This window comes from Zychaea mexicana (genome assembly GCF_025766255.1).
Source record: "Zychaea mexicana strain RSA 1403 chromosome Unknown BDB00scaffold_5, whole genome shotgun sequence".
NCBI lineage: Eukaryota > Fungi > Mucoromycota > Mucoromycetes > Mucorales > Lichtheimiaceae > Zychaea > Zychaea mexicana.
Window position 1 is genome coordinate 718195 of NW_026516668.1, and position 16084 is coordinate 734278.

Here is a 16084-nt window from a genome sequence, read left to right on the forward strand (position 1 = left end):
GGGGGGAACCCCCCACCTTGGGGGTCTGGGGGGAACCCCCAGGAAACATCCAATCCGTTGAATGACCCGGAGCGCAGCGAAGGGGCTCATTCAGCCGAGCGAAGCGAGGCAGGTGGATGTTGATTGACAAAATGATCAACAATGGTTTGGACGAAGAAGATATTGTTGTAACAGGAGTGTTGATCGAAGGTAAATAATGGTTGGATTTAAGGGTGTGATTGTATTTGAATAGAAGGTCGTGATAATAATGCTTGTTGCTCACGTGATCAAAAATAGGTTTCATGTGCACTGTTTTCGTAATGGATCTGGTATATCAAGCTACATACCGTATGATCCCCATTGCTATCTTTTACCTGCCACTAAGCAGACACGATTTCAGTGTTCTTCCGCTAGCATATGAATCTCTCCTAGAAGTTCGTGTAAGTCTAACTATTCTTTTTTTTTCTTTACTTTATATCACTTAAAATGAATTAATTACTCACACATAGTATTTATAGCATCTCATGGTATCAAGTGCTCAAAAATGCTTTGCATTTTATAGAAAGAAAGATAGAAAAACAATCTACAATTGTATGCTGTAGAATCCATCACTACTCTAAGATCGCAAGCGTCTTCGGAAGCAAGTAGCTCCAAGTCTACCAGTTCAAGCTAGTAGTTTGTTTCATCCATATTCCTATATACCGCCATGTCATCATTATACCAATACCTTCTGTCGTAATTTTTTTATAATTGAATTTTTTTTTTGGAATGAGTTCTTGACTATTATACTGGATGATGGAATTTACACCCATCCACTGACTCAATGCGTATGTTTCACAAGCGGGAGGCTTTGAGCAGTCACTCCGATAGAAGAAGTGAATTGACAGGGCCAACTTTTTTTTGTTGTACCTCTTCCGACTCGAAAGACCTACCACGCCCGTCATGTCGTTCGTGCGCTCTCTGCTTGGAGGGCTGCCTGGAAGGGTCAACTCGGTCTCATTTAAAAAGGCCGCCGTTACCCTCTCCCAAAACACGTCTCGCCAAACCCTGTCTCTCGCACCGATAAACCTCTGCCAACGTTTTCAGTCTACGAATGCACAAGCTGTTGCTACTGTAACTAATGACGAAGAAGCCGATCCCAAGGATATTGTAAGTTTCTCGCAAAATACAAAAGAAGTGATTTTTTTTTGAAAATTGCTAAGAAAGTGTTAAAACTGCTGTACACTTTGACTGATTCAACGATACTTATTTGTGTTTTGATTTTTTACTTTCTTTCACCAGGCACGTCTTCGCATGCTCCGTAATATTGGTATTTCTGCACATATTGACTCTGGTAAAACCACCTGTACCGAACGTATTCTTTTCTATACCGGCCGCATCAAGGAAATCCACGATGTCCGTGGTCGTGACGGTGTAGGTGCAAAGATGGACTCTATGGATCTCGAAAGAGAAAAAGGCATTACGATTCAGTCTGCCGCCACTTATGCTAGCTGGGGCGACTACAACATTAACATTATCGATACTCCTGGTAATGATCAGTAATGGGATACAGAGGAAGATGAGCTGAAGAAAAATGCTTGTGTGGTATGCGTGAATCCAAACAGAGAGGAAGACAGAGGAAAAGGGATATACTTACCTAATAGCTTGGAATGTTGTCAATTTGCTTTAGGTCACGTTGATTTTACCATTGAAGTCGAGCGCGCTCTTCGTGTGCTTGATGGTGCTGTCATGATTCTTTGCTCTGTCTCAGGCGTCCAGTCTCAAACCATGACTGTCGATCGTCAAATGCGTCGTTACAATGTTCCCCGTATCTCATTCATCAACAAGATGGACAGAGCCGGTGCTAACCCTTTCCGTGTCATTGATCAACTGCGAAACAAACTCAAATTGACTGCTGCTGCTACTCAGATCCCTATTGGTGCCGAGGACCAGTTCCGTGGTGTCGTTGATTTGACTACTTGGAAGGCTTATTACAATGAGGGCGAATATGGGTAAGTATATCGTACTTAAAAGGAAACAGAGATTGTGGTTCGGTAAGATGGGATGCGTTTGGGGTAAAAGGATATAGCGTGGCTAAACAGAGTATCTTCTATCCTTTTCGCTCAGTGAATCCCTCGCTGTAAAGGATATCCCTGCCGAATTGATGGACTTTGCTACCGAGAAGCGACAAGAACTGATTGAACAATTGGCTAATGTCGATGACGAAATTGCTGATATCTACCTTATGGAAGAAATTCCTACTGCCGAACAATTCACCAACGCTATCCGCCGTGCCACGCTTGATCTCAAATTCACTCCCGTCTTGATGGGCTCTGCCTTTAAGAACCAGGGTGTACAGCCCATGTTGGACGCTGTCATCAACTACCTGCCCGATCCTACCCAGGTCACGAACACTGCTCTCGATATCGCTCAGGAGGAGAAGCCTGTTGATTTGGTCCCTTACTCCGCTAATCCTTTTGTCGGTCTGGCTTTCAAGCTCGAAGAAGGTCGTTATGGTCAATTGACCTACATGCGTATTTACCAAGGTACCTTGAAGCGTGGTGGTTTTATCACCAACGTCAAGACTGGCAAGAAGATCAAGGTCCCTCGTTTGGTGCGTATGCATGCTTCAGATATGGAAGATGTTGATGAGCTTGGTGCTGGTGAAATCGGTGCCATGTTCGGTGTTGACTGTGCTAGTGGTGATACCTTCACTGATGGTGCTTTGAAGTACACTATGGTAATATTTCTACTTTTATTTTACATGAAAAGCCGGCTTCTTTATGCATGTTGCTAACTACCTTCTTATATGCTTATAGACCTCGATGTACGTTCCTGAACCCGTAATTTCGCTTTCGATTAGCCCCAACGGCCGTGAATCGCCCAACTTCTCCAAGGCTTTGAACCGTTTCCAGAAAGAAGATCCTACCTTCCGCGTCCATGTTGATAAGGAAAGCAAGGAAACCATCATTTCGGGTATGGGTGAATTACATTTGCAGATTTACGTCGAACGTATGCGCCGTGAATACAACGTTGACTGCGTCACTGGCAAGCCCCGTGTCGCTTTCCGTGAAACTATTACTCAAGCTGCCAAGTTCAACTACACCCACAAGAAGCAATCTGGTGGCGCTGGTCAATTCGGTCGCGTTGTTGGTAACCTTGAGCCTATGCAAATTGATGAAGATACCGGCAAGGATATTGCCTTTGAAAACCGTGTCATTGGTGGCAACATCCCTACCAACTTTATTCCTGCTTGTGAGAAGGTAAAGAAAAAAAGTGTTTGTCTGTTCATCATAAGCATATGCTAACCTATAACTTTTTTCTTGAAACAATAAGGGTTTCATGGATGGTTTAGAGAAGGGTCCTCTTATCGGCCACCCCGTCAACGGTGTTCGTATGGTTTTGGAAGATGGTGCTGCTCACGCCGTCGATTCCAGCGAAATGGCTTTCCGTATCGCCACCAAGAACGCTTTCCAAGAGGCATTTGCCAAGGGTCGCCCCACTATTTTGGAACCCATCATGAACGTCTCGATTACTGCTCCCGTTGAATTCCAGGGAACCGTTATTGGTGGTCTGAACAAGCGCAAGGGCACCATCGCCGACACCGATATCCAAGAAGACTTCTTCACTGTCACTGCTGACGTTCCTTTGAACGACATGTTTGGCTACTCGACCGAACTTCGTTCGGCTACTCAAGGCAAGGGCGAATTCTCCATGGAATACAAGGAACATCAGCCCGTCCAGACTTTTGTCCAGGAACAGTTGATCCAGGAGTACAAGAAGAAGGAAGCTGCCAAGAAATAAATAGATTCGTATATAAATTTTTCATTCATGTGTAGATAGAACTTATTAAACGTAAGGAAAAAAAGTAGTTTACTATTACCCCTCTCCATTATCATTCTTTTGACCATTTTCTACTAAATATTCTCGACTCGATCATTCAGTAGACGGCTTATTATTATAGTTGACGCTCTGCAAGGATGTGTCAATGGGAGGGTATTGTCGGATGTCAAAAACGGTGTTATAGCAGTTACACACATGATCGGGTTGCACAAGGTAATTAATTCTGCTCAACGCATTGTGAGAACTATTTCAGATCCAGACCAAGAAGAGGAAGATGTGGTCGAGCAAATATAGAAGCTTGAATTCAGCAGCGACTTCAAACGTGGTTTCGAATTACTGACCTTCCACGATATTCCCTTGTTTGACCCGGTCGAGGAGTTCTGATTTAAGCTTAAGGATACCGCCAGCCTCTGTAAGACTTGTAATAGCATATAAAGCGATCCCATCAGATGAGCACCAGAACATGTTTATCATAAAACTGCCAAGCTTGGATCAAGTATTCGTTGACATTGGTCCTGTATGGGTCATATTCGTCTTGAATATAAGGTAACTGAAATCCATCTCCGGAAGCCACATTGGACCTCCAACCTGTGTAACTTAACCTGCATTAAATGTAACCCTTAGTAGCGTGCCTTGCTAGTGTAAACTAGCCATGTGCTATGTACACTAGTAAGTGCTTCCAGAAGGAAATAGACCACCTGTCAGATGCTGTAGCATCACTGACTCATAAGCCATTGTAGAACAGGTTAGAGATGTATCCGGTGTTTCTTTCGACAGCTGACTTTAACAACACATTCAACTCAATTCGAAGCAGACCGATTTGGAGAAAGAGCAAAGTGCTCCGTGGCATGCGCGCTTTTCGAGCTCCGTCTTATATGAAAGGCCGTAAACACGGTACAAAATACAGAACGGTAGACTCAAAAACAATTAGGCAATGACGTTTACTGTCAGTCAAGACGTAAACTTGCTTAGTAGAACATACTGTGAAAAAAATGGACTCTTAAGAAAGTGGACGCAAACTGATTGAATTGCGCGTATGTATACTGTGTGGGTAATGACAAGTTTGGCGTGCGGGGCTAATATGTCATATGCCTTGATGTAACGCAGCTACAGTATGGCAACGGAACAACTTTTTAATTCATAAGTGTAATGTCAGCTAGCGAACACCAGTATAACAACAAAGCGGGCGCCGTTTCGGACGACAACATCAAAAAACAAGAATTGAACAGCCTTTCCTTATAATACATCGGTCCATTGAAGGAGCTGAAGTGAAGCTACGTTCATGCTAAAAACTAGTAAAAAAGGTTAAAAAAGAAGCAAAGTGGACTAACTGCATATGTAGAATATGTAAATGCGTGTTGTTGCTATGGCATCACACACAGATGGTTTTTTTCTTTGGCGCGGAGCATGCCGAATCAACAACCTCCAATGACCAATCTAAATTTACATTCTTTTTTCAGCCGTTTGCCAAGACGCTATTCACCGCCCGCATCCATCAACAGGGCATTTCATCATAGATTGCGAAAACTTTTTCTTTTTTCACTTCTACTTTTTTATATCACGTTCTCAATTACTGATACGATAGACGTCCTCTTCCCCTTATCCATCTAAAGATCCGATATTCTTCTTTCCAACTTCCATAATGGCATTACAACATCGGATACGATCCACGTACAACTTTACAACATTACTGCTATTAGTTGCCGTATGTCTATTATGTCTAGTGCATCCTGCTAGAGGTGACAATGCTCTACTCAGAAAACGACAAGACGGTAAAGGAGCTTAGCATATAGTTACACTATAGAAGTACCAGATGGCTGCACGCCAGAAAACAACAATGAAAGACAGATCAAATTGTTGACAAGTCATGATGCTATGCATTTGCAGTATCTGTATCACAGAATGAAGAAGCAACATCCAGCAACAATGCACAACAGGCTACCTCCTCTGCCCCTATCAACACAGCACCACAAGCAAGCAACACTGGCTCGGCAGCTGCCAGCGAAAGTGACGCATTAGCGGGCTTACCTACATCTGCAAGTTTCGGCAACAGTATTTACCCTGGCGGTGCAACCTTCGTCACGCCTACCGGAAGCGCATCCGTTTCTCCGTTGTATCGTATTGACCCACAAGAAAATGTCACCTTCATTTGGGAGTTCGAAAATCTTTCCGTTCAACCTGCAAATCTAACCTTAGCCGCCGTTGGTCCAAACTCTGTAACATACACCATCTCGGCCATGGGCGGCCTTGAGACCAGTGCTGTGTGGCACGTGTCCGATGTACCTTTGGATTATCCGCTCATGAATGGCTATTATCAGATCCAGTTGTATGATCAACGCGGTATATCAGCCATTCAAAGTCCTGGATGGCTTTCACCACAAACGACACTTTCAATTGCTTTTTATACTAGTGGAAACTACGAAAACTCTACAGCTACTGTCGGTATGTATTTTTAATGTATTAAACTTTGTTTCTTGCCGTCATGTGTACTCTAAAACGTTTGCTGCTTGTCAAATTAACAAAAAAACAATGTCATTTACATATTAGGTAATGAATGTCCTACCTGTTTCTACGATGGTGCCGTTGGCCTTGGATCAGCATTTGGCATTGCTTGCATAACATCTGCTCTCTTTATATATAACCTACTGTACTAAAAATCCATCCTCATGTATTCTTCATACTAGTGTTGTACAATATGATTCGCTAGGACTCGCATAGATGTGTAGTCTTAAATCCATTTGCACCTAAATATATCCATTTTCCGCATACTTTGCATGCTGTCTCTGAAGAGGATACCAAGAAGTTCGTTGCTCAAACGGATTGTGTTCTTCAACTCAATTCTATGCGTCATTGAGAAGCGCTACTTTTATCATCATAGGATTGCAAGACTAAGGGCATTGAGTGGAAAACATATGATTGTAGTTTAGCAAGTAACGCTCTATATGGTAAGGTATAAAGGTTAGATGGTAAAACAGAAGTGAAATGAAGAATTAAGCGAGGATATTTAAAGGAAGAAGTGGGGTTGATGATTGGCACTTCCTTGTTGCTCCGACATGTCACAAGGTAGGTCTTACGCATAATCACACATGAGAAAACAGTTCTTTCTAAAGAAACGTCATTTTAGCACGGGTTAAAAGATCAGCAGCAGCAGCAGCAGATAGCTCATTTTTTTTCAAACGTTTTCTTTACAGCTTTAGGCTTATAGTGCCGTTTGTAAAATGCAAACTTGATAGGTGGTACTATCTAGATATGGTTACAACAAATAACATTACATAGAGATAATGCTGGCTGCTGCTGTGGGTGATGATTAAGATGGCACTTATATAATAGTTTGGCGGTATAATTATATCAGCATCTAAGTATACAATGCAGGGAGCATGAACGGTAGCTGTTCCCCTGATTTATCAACAACGTATGTAATCATAACGTCGAGTATACACAGTTTGATGCACCGCGACTGGAGGGTTTCGATAGCGCGAATAGGAAAAAGATACATTAGCGGGAAATCTGCCCCACATTCTATCTTTTACGTTATTAATCTTTGTTAAGAACGCCATCATGCATCCTCTCTTATCTTGCGTAGTGAAAAGTAAAATAGCTCTATTTAGAAACAAGAATGTAACTTTTGCCGCCAACGTGGTTGCTACTTAACAATTTCGGCCTCATGATACACAGTAAAATGGTAGATCCGGAACAATTCGGACGCGGCTAATAATGTAAACATACGACGTGCACTACTTACTATTACCTGACGATATCGTTCTTTAAATCTTGCGATAGAAAACAACAGCGCTCAAGGGGATCAGTATCTTCTCCTAGGACACCTCTATTAACCATGCCTTACTCCACTATTGCATCATTATTCAGCCAGTCAATTGCAAACCATCTCTTTTACTATAAAGTCTAATTCGTGCGCTCTTCTTCTGATACATAATCCCATGAAAGGAGATCGGGTCAATATGAATTAGATCGATTAAGATGAAGTCATGGGTACCAAACAACAAGGAAAGCACTTTCTCGATTTCTTTATATACTACCAACATCACGAATAGCTTGAGCAATAATATTGACGACGATGTTACCATAACTATACTATCCATTCACATATATTTCTTAATCTCATTAAAAGGTAGCTTATATGTGTAATCTTTCATCGTATCCGCTTGCTAGCGTGTGTCGTGATGATAGTGAAGACCATGACTTCATTTTCAACGGTCTGATTCACGACCCAACCGCTGGGATACTTCAAATTCTGGTGATGAAGCATAATGACCACTGCAATAGCTCCAATAGCACATGTATATCCTTCCTTTTTATCGATACTTGGTGCGCAACGTATCGACCTAATGTAAACATATCTATTAAAATCCAACGATAAGCTTTTTTGATGAATATTTTTACGGTATGCGAGTCTAATGGTTGGTTGTGAGTCATAACGCTAGCATATATCATCTGAGGATATCACACAAACAGAAAACGTGGGTCCATTTTTTATTACAGCTACAACGATAATTGGGATCACGGGTTTTTAAAGTAAAGACAAAGAAATTATAAAGCTATTGAACTAGGAATCAACCGTTTCTTATCATTCATCACAAAAGAGTAAAAAACAGGGGCACCATCACATTAGCAGCAAGCAAGCAGCAGAAGGAGAAGGGAAGAGATATACGCTGTATAAAGATACGCCAATCGTTCCCGCCGCCGCCGTCATCATTATTATTACCAACTACTGTGATAGGTCGCATTTACATGAAAATCGTCGTGACATATATGGTATAAATTTGGTGCCCACCAATAACCCAGAAGGTGGATGCTGATGATGATATAATTCGTGCATAAGATAGCAAAATGCAAGGGATTGCCCTCCTCTTTTAAAACCCCTTTCTTCAACATAGAACGTGACAGACCGCCAACTCTACACAAAGAAAGGGTACTTATATCTCAAGGCAACAGAAGAGTGAAAAAAGAGGGGTATACCGGTAAACGCGTGTGAGTTAGTGCAAGAGTGCGAGTAGTAATACACATTTTATAGGTGATGATGGTGTAGTACCTGGCTGCACGTCGTATCACAGCAGAGAAAGGCAAGAGTGTAACCTTCCGGATGCGGATTGCAAGCTGCTAAAAAGTGTACATTTTTGTTGGGTCAGATGTCAAGCAACACCGTTTTATAAATACTTTGTTTCCCCTTTCTCCACTTTGCCATTTTTTCTTCTTCAGCCTAACCTGGAGAATCGTTTATCAGAACAGGACACGGCCTATATACTTATTGCTCTTCTTCCTCCTCTTTCCCTCGCACTTTGAGAAGACTATCAACTTTTTTTTTCTGCTTTGCCTTCTCCCCCGCCTCTTACTATTTTGTGTACCATAGCTTAGAATGGAGCTCAACATTTGCTTGTATTGCGAGAAGCGTCTGCTCGACGAGGTATTGTGATGCTATCTTTTGATTGTTTGCAACTTTATTTCTCTCTTTTTTTGGCCTATTACACCTGCTATGTATTACTACTGTATGCGCCTCCTGCTTAACAACAGCTTACTATATAGAGTACGCCTTTTTGCTCTACTGTCTGTCAAGCAAATGAAGCAGCAAAAACGACAACAACGCAAGACGTCTTCAGCTTTAAACCGTCTTCGAGCCCACCTTTGTCGTTGCTATCAACTCGTCGTCGCCGGCGATCTTATAACGAGTCGTCGTTGTCACCCATGTCATCATCGTTGTCGTCGTGCAGCAATAATACCAGGCAACGCGGGGTTTCCAGTGCCGCTACCAGTGCTTCAGAAACACCACCTCAGCTCTTGTCATCAAACTCATCCATATCATCGTCCTCCATGTTCTCGGACGCTTCGTTCTATTCGTCCTCGTCCTGCGATGACAAGGAAACGTGCTCCGTATTCCATCGACCGCACCATCATTATCATCATCACCAGCACCATCAGATGCTGCGTTCATCGTCTTCGACAGACGCAACCAACCTTGTACATATCGCCTCAGCACTTTTCGCGTAAATAATTTCCACACTACCATCACCATTACTGTTATTACTGTTCTATCAACCATTCCCTTCAAACGATTACAACACGTTCCTCTTTCTTTTGAACAATGTTGCACTCTCTTTGTTCTATTATCTTCTTTTGTTCCGTTCTTTTGCTTGATTTATTCCATTCTATCTTTTCGCCCATCTACCATTTCTTATCTACTGTCGTACATTATTTCTTTACAGATCAGAACCTTATATAGCCCTCTCTTGTTGTATGAACCTTCTTTTTCAGCCCCTCCCAATCTGCACGCTCTTCATCTGTCATCTTTCTTTCTCACAGCCAGCTTTTATATATATACTTTTCCAACCACAACTCTTCCTTGTGTGTACTTTTGAGTATCATAACAAACCCCACTTCTTTGTATGTATATGCTTTTCTACCTTATCTATCTTTTTTCCCTTTTTTTGTACACCCCCTTCCTGCGCATTCAAGCATATTCTCTATGAATTCCCCCGCCTTTTTCTCATTGTCGAATAATTTATGGATATCTGATTCTTTTCTTATATATCATCATCCTCATCGCCTTTCCCTTCTTATTCCATGTATGCAAGTACTCTTATTGTTCCAATAAAGGCTTCAGTATCTTTTTCCTTTCCTGTAACTATATGATATACGCTAGGCCTATTCTAGATAGACATTGGGATAGGAGTATAGAAAATTGATGTTCTTCTAGTAGCTGACATAGTGTTGTGTATACATTAGTAGGTATACTGACATGTATCAAAATTAGAAAAGAACTGGTAGGATGGCAGTAATCATTTGGTGGAGGGATGGCCCATCAGTCGTGGAAGTCAATTCTTTAATCGTGGTGATATGTGCTCTTCAACGCTGGATGAAACAACAGTATCAGTAAAGTTGATGTCCGGAAACCTACCTAGACTGCCTGTTGCAGTGGTAAGCGGTACTTGTCTACAGTCATCCAGTATTAGCATCTTCCATCTTCTTTGCGTTCGCGAAAGCTAAGCAAGAGGGAAACTTAATACAGTTTTTCATACGGATATTCATCCTGTTCTACCATCTTCTTGTTCTCTCTCTAGAATTTGAGGGAAAGAGGAGAGAAGGGGTTAACCTACACTAGTGTGAAGAAGAGCAGTGTGCCTTTTTTTGGAGCAGAAGAACCTTATCGGATAGTTTATCAGTAGTAGAAGGAAAGAGTTGTCTTCGTAAACATCATGATGACACTTTTTGATTGTCAACAATAAGGGTTAGAAGTGACGTGTGCTGCCCAGTTACAGCGCATTGATTTTTTACTGGCGTGCATGTCCGTCGGGCGGAAGGTTACCAAACCTATAACAATCCGCAAATGGAGTCAACCGATTCGAATGCAGGACGGCCTGCATCGCCTCCGCAAAAGGGTACCGACAACGTGATTCACAAGTCTAATGGAAAGGAACAGCAAATTGGTGTTGCACCTTCTGGTGGTGGCAGTAGTAGTGTTGGCCCCAGCGTATCGACAGCCACGTCAATTCAGCAAGGTACGAAGAGTGTCGTGGCCTTCTCTCTCTTCTTACACGACACGTTTAGATGCGGATTCGATGAGGAGAATCTAATTCACAACATGACCAACTTACGCGTCCCACAATATTGTGTCTTAAAAACATAAGGAAGCGATGCACGATCCACGTCAGAAACAGCAACAGCGATTAACAACAATAGTAATAGTACCACTACTGCTGCCAGTGGACAGGTCACATTTACAGCCCCACCAGCAACAACCTCTGAAGCCACTGTGGCCGCCGTTACGGCAGCAGCAGCAGCAGACGAATCGGCTTTACAAAACCAGAAGCTAGTTGAAGAGTTTCAGTATTTACTGGAAAAAAGCCAGAGCTTGTTTAGTGGCCTCAGGTACAAGGTCATTTTCCTGGATTGTTAAGAATATGCATATGCATGTGTTTTTCATGCGTATTGACCATGAATTCATTATGCATATAGAGATTTGCCTCCAACCGGTAGTCATCGACAATGGAGACCTGTAAGTACTTTTAACTGGCTGTTCCTATCTATCCATCATCATAATCATATATGGAGGGTTGTTTTGACTTTGAGGAGATAGTATTTCGAGAAAACTTTTGAAGTGTATACAAAGGTAAAGTGATTGCATGAGTTCAAATACATATTGACTGAGAAAGGAGGGAAGAGGCTCGTCAAATCTAATGCTCTTTTTATTATGTAGCTGTGGAAGTTTCAGCAGACGCATAGGTAATGGTTGCCTCTTCGTCAAAGCATTTCAATGACGTTCGATATGTGACTACTCCTATTAACCCTAGCACTCTCTCAGGCCTGTCTTGGAGGATAAGAACAATTACGGACTAAAGCGGTGGGAAGTAGGAGAAATCGCAAGCAAGATCGGGCAGTTATATTATCATTATTAGTAGGTCAAGCCCAAATGGGTATAAATATAGAGTATGTCTTTCTTTTTTCTGAGCAATATCCTTTTTTGATCTGCTATTAGTTTACGAACAAGTGATACGAGCTATCTGCAAGAAGCTTTCGTATTTTACGACGCGATACATGAACGTCAATATTTTAAAGATATCCTTGAAGTGAAAAAGTATAGTACATCAACCTGAACAATTCCTTCCTAGATGGTGTTTCTTAATTTTGCTAACTTTCTATTATGCAACACATCTTCTATAGCCCTGCCCTAATGATCAAGAAAATGCGGTACTATGCCCGCTTCGTTGTGGTCAGCCTGTTACTGAATAAGGATAGCAATATTCGCTTGCTCATCAGCGAGTTGGAGAGCCTGGTAGACGAATATACAAAGAGCTTCAAACCTCCAGACGCTAAGGAGTGGCAGATTGTTCTGGATGAAATTAACACGTTTATGGAAGCCGAGAAAAAACTCGCGCCAGTTAGTGCGGATCGGACGCCTGTGACGGTAGAGCATCGGCTATCATGGTCGTCAGGATTGAACCGAGGCGACGGTGTTGGTGCCGCATCGAACAGCAAGTTGAAACTTCAAGAAGCTATCTTGGTTGGCAACTGTCAAAAACAGATCAAATTTTCAGAGCTTACGCTTGACATGTATCGCATCCTGCAGAGCCTTGAAATGCAACCTCCTGGCACAACGACGACGAACCAGACATCAACAACTGCAACAAAGGCAAATAAGGGAGCAGCTTCTAAACCAGCAACAGCAACAACGCTGACGACTGACCAGGCATCAGCGCATCATGATGGCAAGGACCCTGTCATGTCAAAGGACAAGTCAACGACTACACGAAGTATTGTAGGCGTTCATGCAGGGACTGCAGGTGATGATAGCACTGGTGGTGGATCGGCAGCCAATAACACATCATCGACTGTTTCGGGTGATCAGCAGCAAAAGCAATCGCAGCAAACACCAGAGCAGTCGCAGACAACCCAAGAACAGCAACAAGTGCAACCACATCAGTCTTCTCAACAGCAGCAGACGCAAAACTCGCAACAGCGAGATCAACAACAACAACAGCAAGGCAACAACAATCTAATTGGTGGAGACAAGGGCACTACTACTATTAGCAGACGTATCAATCCACACAAATACCTACTTTATCGGCCATCTCTTAGCCAACTTTTTGTGTATATATCCACTGCTTTCAAAGATACTGCCGACAACGGTGCTATGCTACTCTATCTGTCCGCAGACGGCTGTGAATATCCCGAGGCACAGGATCCTGGTTACCGAAGTGGTGTAGCTACCAACAACAGAAAAACGCAGCAGCAAAATGTCAGTGCGGCATCGGGAATTACCGCTGAACGATCCGATTCCACGCCAGCAGCAGCGGCAGCGGGAGGAGGATCCACATCCACTTCTGCCCCTGGAGCTTCCAATACAGCACCAGGATCATCACCATTCACTGCAGCACAAACGGCATCACCTCCCATAGTGCCCTCTGTCTATTGTCTTCATCCAGCTGACCTTATACCCTTCACTCGGAAACCGCTATTTCTTATAGTTGACAGCAGCAGCAGCGTCGCCTTTAGCAGCATACCCAACGTGTTTGATCAGCCTGTCATGAGCCTCATGTCGCCCACAGAATACCCATCGTCAGTTCAAGATAGGAGCGAGATTGGTAGCTTATTTACACTTTTCCTTCATACACCTTTGCTCGGATTCTGCTCCGTCTCAGATATTGGAAATTTGGATCAGTCAAATTGGGACGAGTGCGTTTCGCTAATATCGGCTATGGAACAAAAGATTGGTGAAACTTTGCTGGCTCATCCGGATGTTGGTAAGTAATAAATAGGTTGAAGCATTGATGGATGGGACAAAGTTGCACTTAGTACAACCTGGGAATTAACAATTTTTCTTATGAATTTTAAGATGCGCATGTTAAGCGGTTCATGACGGATGAGTTTCTATGGACCTTTGTTGTTCGATTTACACTTTGTTGTATTATTTTACGATGTCATTCTTCGTTCAAAGATGAAAAGGTAACAGTACGACAAAGAATAGATTACAGGGAGAAATCGGTTTGAGCCGGCTAAATGCCAACGTTTCTAACGCTTAATGCTGGTCTAGACGTTCCCTTCATGTCATCCACCGTTACCTGACAATATATACAGCTCGCTTGATATCATTGGCATGTTACGAAGCCTGACCGATGTAGCTGACGTAGCTACTTACTTCAACTTTCCATTCGTCAATGAAGAGCCAGTAGAGTCATGAAGTGGTTGAGGAACTCATATGCGGAATAAGAAGAATAAATTCAAGAGTGATTTTATACTCCGTGTACTTACTACAGTCGATCCCCTGTAATTTCATACCGTTAACTTTCAACCCTCAATATCTTCACACAAAACTTGGGGATTGACGCTATGGAAATTACAAAGTTTCACTGTATGCTTATAGATAATATATGGTTTGATGAGTCTATTTTATAAGAAGAAAGATAAACGATCTTAGTGGTGTCGATATACCATAGTCAGTGGTCACATCAGTAAATTTTCTTGCTCATTACTGTATGTGTTACATATAAACGCACTGATGAATGGTCAAACACCTTATTGATCAGTTATATATTGAGAGATAGAAATTGTTTAAAGCGTTGCAATATCGGCAACTTCATACAATAGAAATATGCTGGGTACTAACACACATTCTATACATCGCTTTTTTCCTCCTTTGTCTATGCACCCTTCAAACCAATCCCAAATTACTTTTTGGGCCTTTTCTAACTTTACTCAACCCAGGGTGGTCAATTTAGATTTACAAGAGCCATAAAACGGCAGCAAAACGCAGTCGTTAGGATATTCAGACTTTGAGATGCTATCGTCGTTGTATACTTGACCGTTTCAAGTAGGATGAATGGACAGGGTAGTGTCTTTTTTTGGGAAGGCGTTTTCTCAAATCGATGATGGTGCTGTGGCCAAGTATAGTACATGCTGCGTCTACCACTGGCCTCAGTTAAGCATAAATTGCTGTGAAAATGGCACCGATCCGGAATCGATGGAAAAGAAAATGCTCAACTTTGCCATGTCATGTCATCATTACCAGTAAGTAGAACATTATTGGGTCGAGGAAGTTTTGTTGTTTGTACTCCATCATCAATACATGAGCTGCATTCTTGAATGTGCGATTGCCATTTGAAAGACAGCTTTTCCAGAGAGCAGTTGGAATGCCTGGAAGGGTGTGGACGGCCAATACTAAGGGACATTGAAGAGGGCAACATGGATGCCGAACTTGATTTGGACCAACTGGTAAGGCTGGATCGTTGTTATTGGAGACTCGGAACTTCAAGAAACCTTGGTACATACAGTAGTATGACTCTCACTAACATTACCTCTTAGACAACGGCCAAAGAAGGGCTACACATTTGGTCACGACCCGGAAGAGGATCCATTGATGTCATAGCATGGCTGTGATACAACGAACGGACCGCATAACATATTCTAAAATCTCCACATCTGAGCTAGAGCTTTGCATGAGGTTGTCAACGTACATTGAGCTACCTAAACTCGTAACAACGTCGATACCGAAATCGAAAAAGAGAGTAATTTCGAAAAGTATAGAAATGAACTAAAATTTTCTCAATAGGATTGAGGTACTTCTTCCAGCGATTATATTTGTATTATCGCCTAACGTGTTGAAGTCTACCTTTTCAATCATTCTTTTTATGATGTCAACAATTTAGGGTTCAAATTGATAAGCAAAATCGAGAAGAACAGAAGCTACACACCGACCATCTTCATTAGTACATACAGCAGAATATATAAGTAACTACAGAAATATTGTGTCGTAGCTACTTTTTTGCAAAGGCGA

At 42.2% G+C, this 16084-nt stretch overlaps 6 protein-coding genes across 6 annotated transcripts; all 6 read left to right on the forward strand.

The window, feature by feature from the left end:
- Window positions 1-85: 85 nt before the first annotated feature.
- Window positions 86-751, forward strand: BDB00DRAFT_800507 (uncharacterized protein). Its single transcript, XM_053121787.1, has 3 exons — window positions 86-189; window positions 277-419; window positions 498-751. The coding sequence occupies exons 1-3, from the start codon at window positions 117-119 to the stop codon at window positions 579-581; spliced, it is 300 nt and encodes a 99-aa protein (XP_052984755.1). The 5' UTR covers window positions 86-116; the 3' UTR covers window positions 582-751.
- Window positions 752-896: 145 nt separating this feature from the next.
- BDB00DRAFT_800509 (translation elongation factor G) lies at window positions 897-3964 on the forward strand. Its single transcript, XM_053121788.1, has 6 exons — window positions 897-1128; window positions 1261-1507; window positions 1649-1970; window positions 2086-2698; window positions 2778-3221; window positions 3295-3964. The coding sequence occupies exons 1-6, from the start codon at window positions 922-924 to the stop codon at window positions 3760-3762; spliced, it is 2301 nt and encodes a 766-aa protein (XP_052984756.1). The 5' UTR covers window positions 897-921; the 3' UTR covers window positions 3763-3964.
- A 1777-nt stretch (window positions 3965-5741) lies between these two features.
- BDB00DRAFT_754997 (uncharacterized protein) lies at window positions 5742-6455 on the forward strand (the record flags this gene model as incomplete). Its single annotated transcript, XM_053118799.1, has 2 exons — window positions 5742-6243; window positions 6349-6455. Coding segments are annotated over 2 exons (609 nt in total), but the record flags the coding sequence as incomplete, so codon positions are not given.
- Window positions 6456-9197: 2742 nt separating this feature from the next.
- On the forward strand, window positions 9198-9929 carry BDB00DRAFT_451067 (uncharacterized protein). Its single transcript, XM_053117436.1, has one exon. It carries the CDS (start codon window positions 9293-9295, stop codon window positions 9806-9808), a length of 516 nt encoding a protein of 171 aa, XP_052984758.1. The 5' UTR covers window positions 9198-9292; the 3' UTR covers window positions 9809-9929.
- On the forward strand, window positions 9928-10447 carry BDB00DRAFT_451054 (uncharacterized protein). The gene has a single exon (XM_053117435.1). The coding sequence runs from the start codon at window positions 10051-10053 to the stop codon at window positions 10312-10314; it is 264 nt and encodes an 87-aa protein (XP_052984759.1). The 5' UTR covers window positions 9928-10050; the 3' UTR covers window positions 10315-10447.
- Window positions 10448-10970: 523 nt separating this feature from the next.
- BDB00DRAFT_800530 (uncharacterized protein) lies at window positions 10971-14767 on the forward strand. The gene is made up of 10 exons (XM_053121789.1): window positions 10971-11312; window positions 11442-11682; window positions 11770-11809; window positions 11891-11923; window positions 12011-12036; window positions 12116-12208; window positions 12290-12388; window positions 12475-14054; window positions 14147-14256; window positions 14345-14767. The coding sequence occupies exons 1-10, from the start codon at window positions 11141-11143 to the stop codon at window positions 14489-14491; spliced, it is 2541 nt and encodes an 846-aa protein (XP_052984760.1). The 5' UTR covers window positions 10971-11140; the 3' UTR covers window positions 14492-14767.
- Window positions 14768-16084: the final 1317 nt, after the last annotated feature.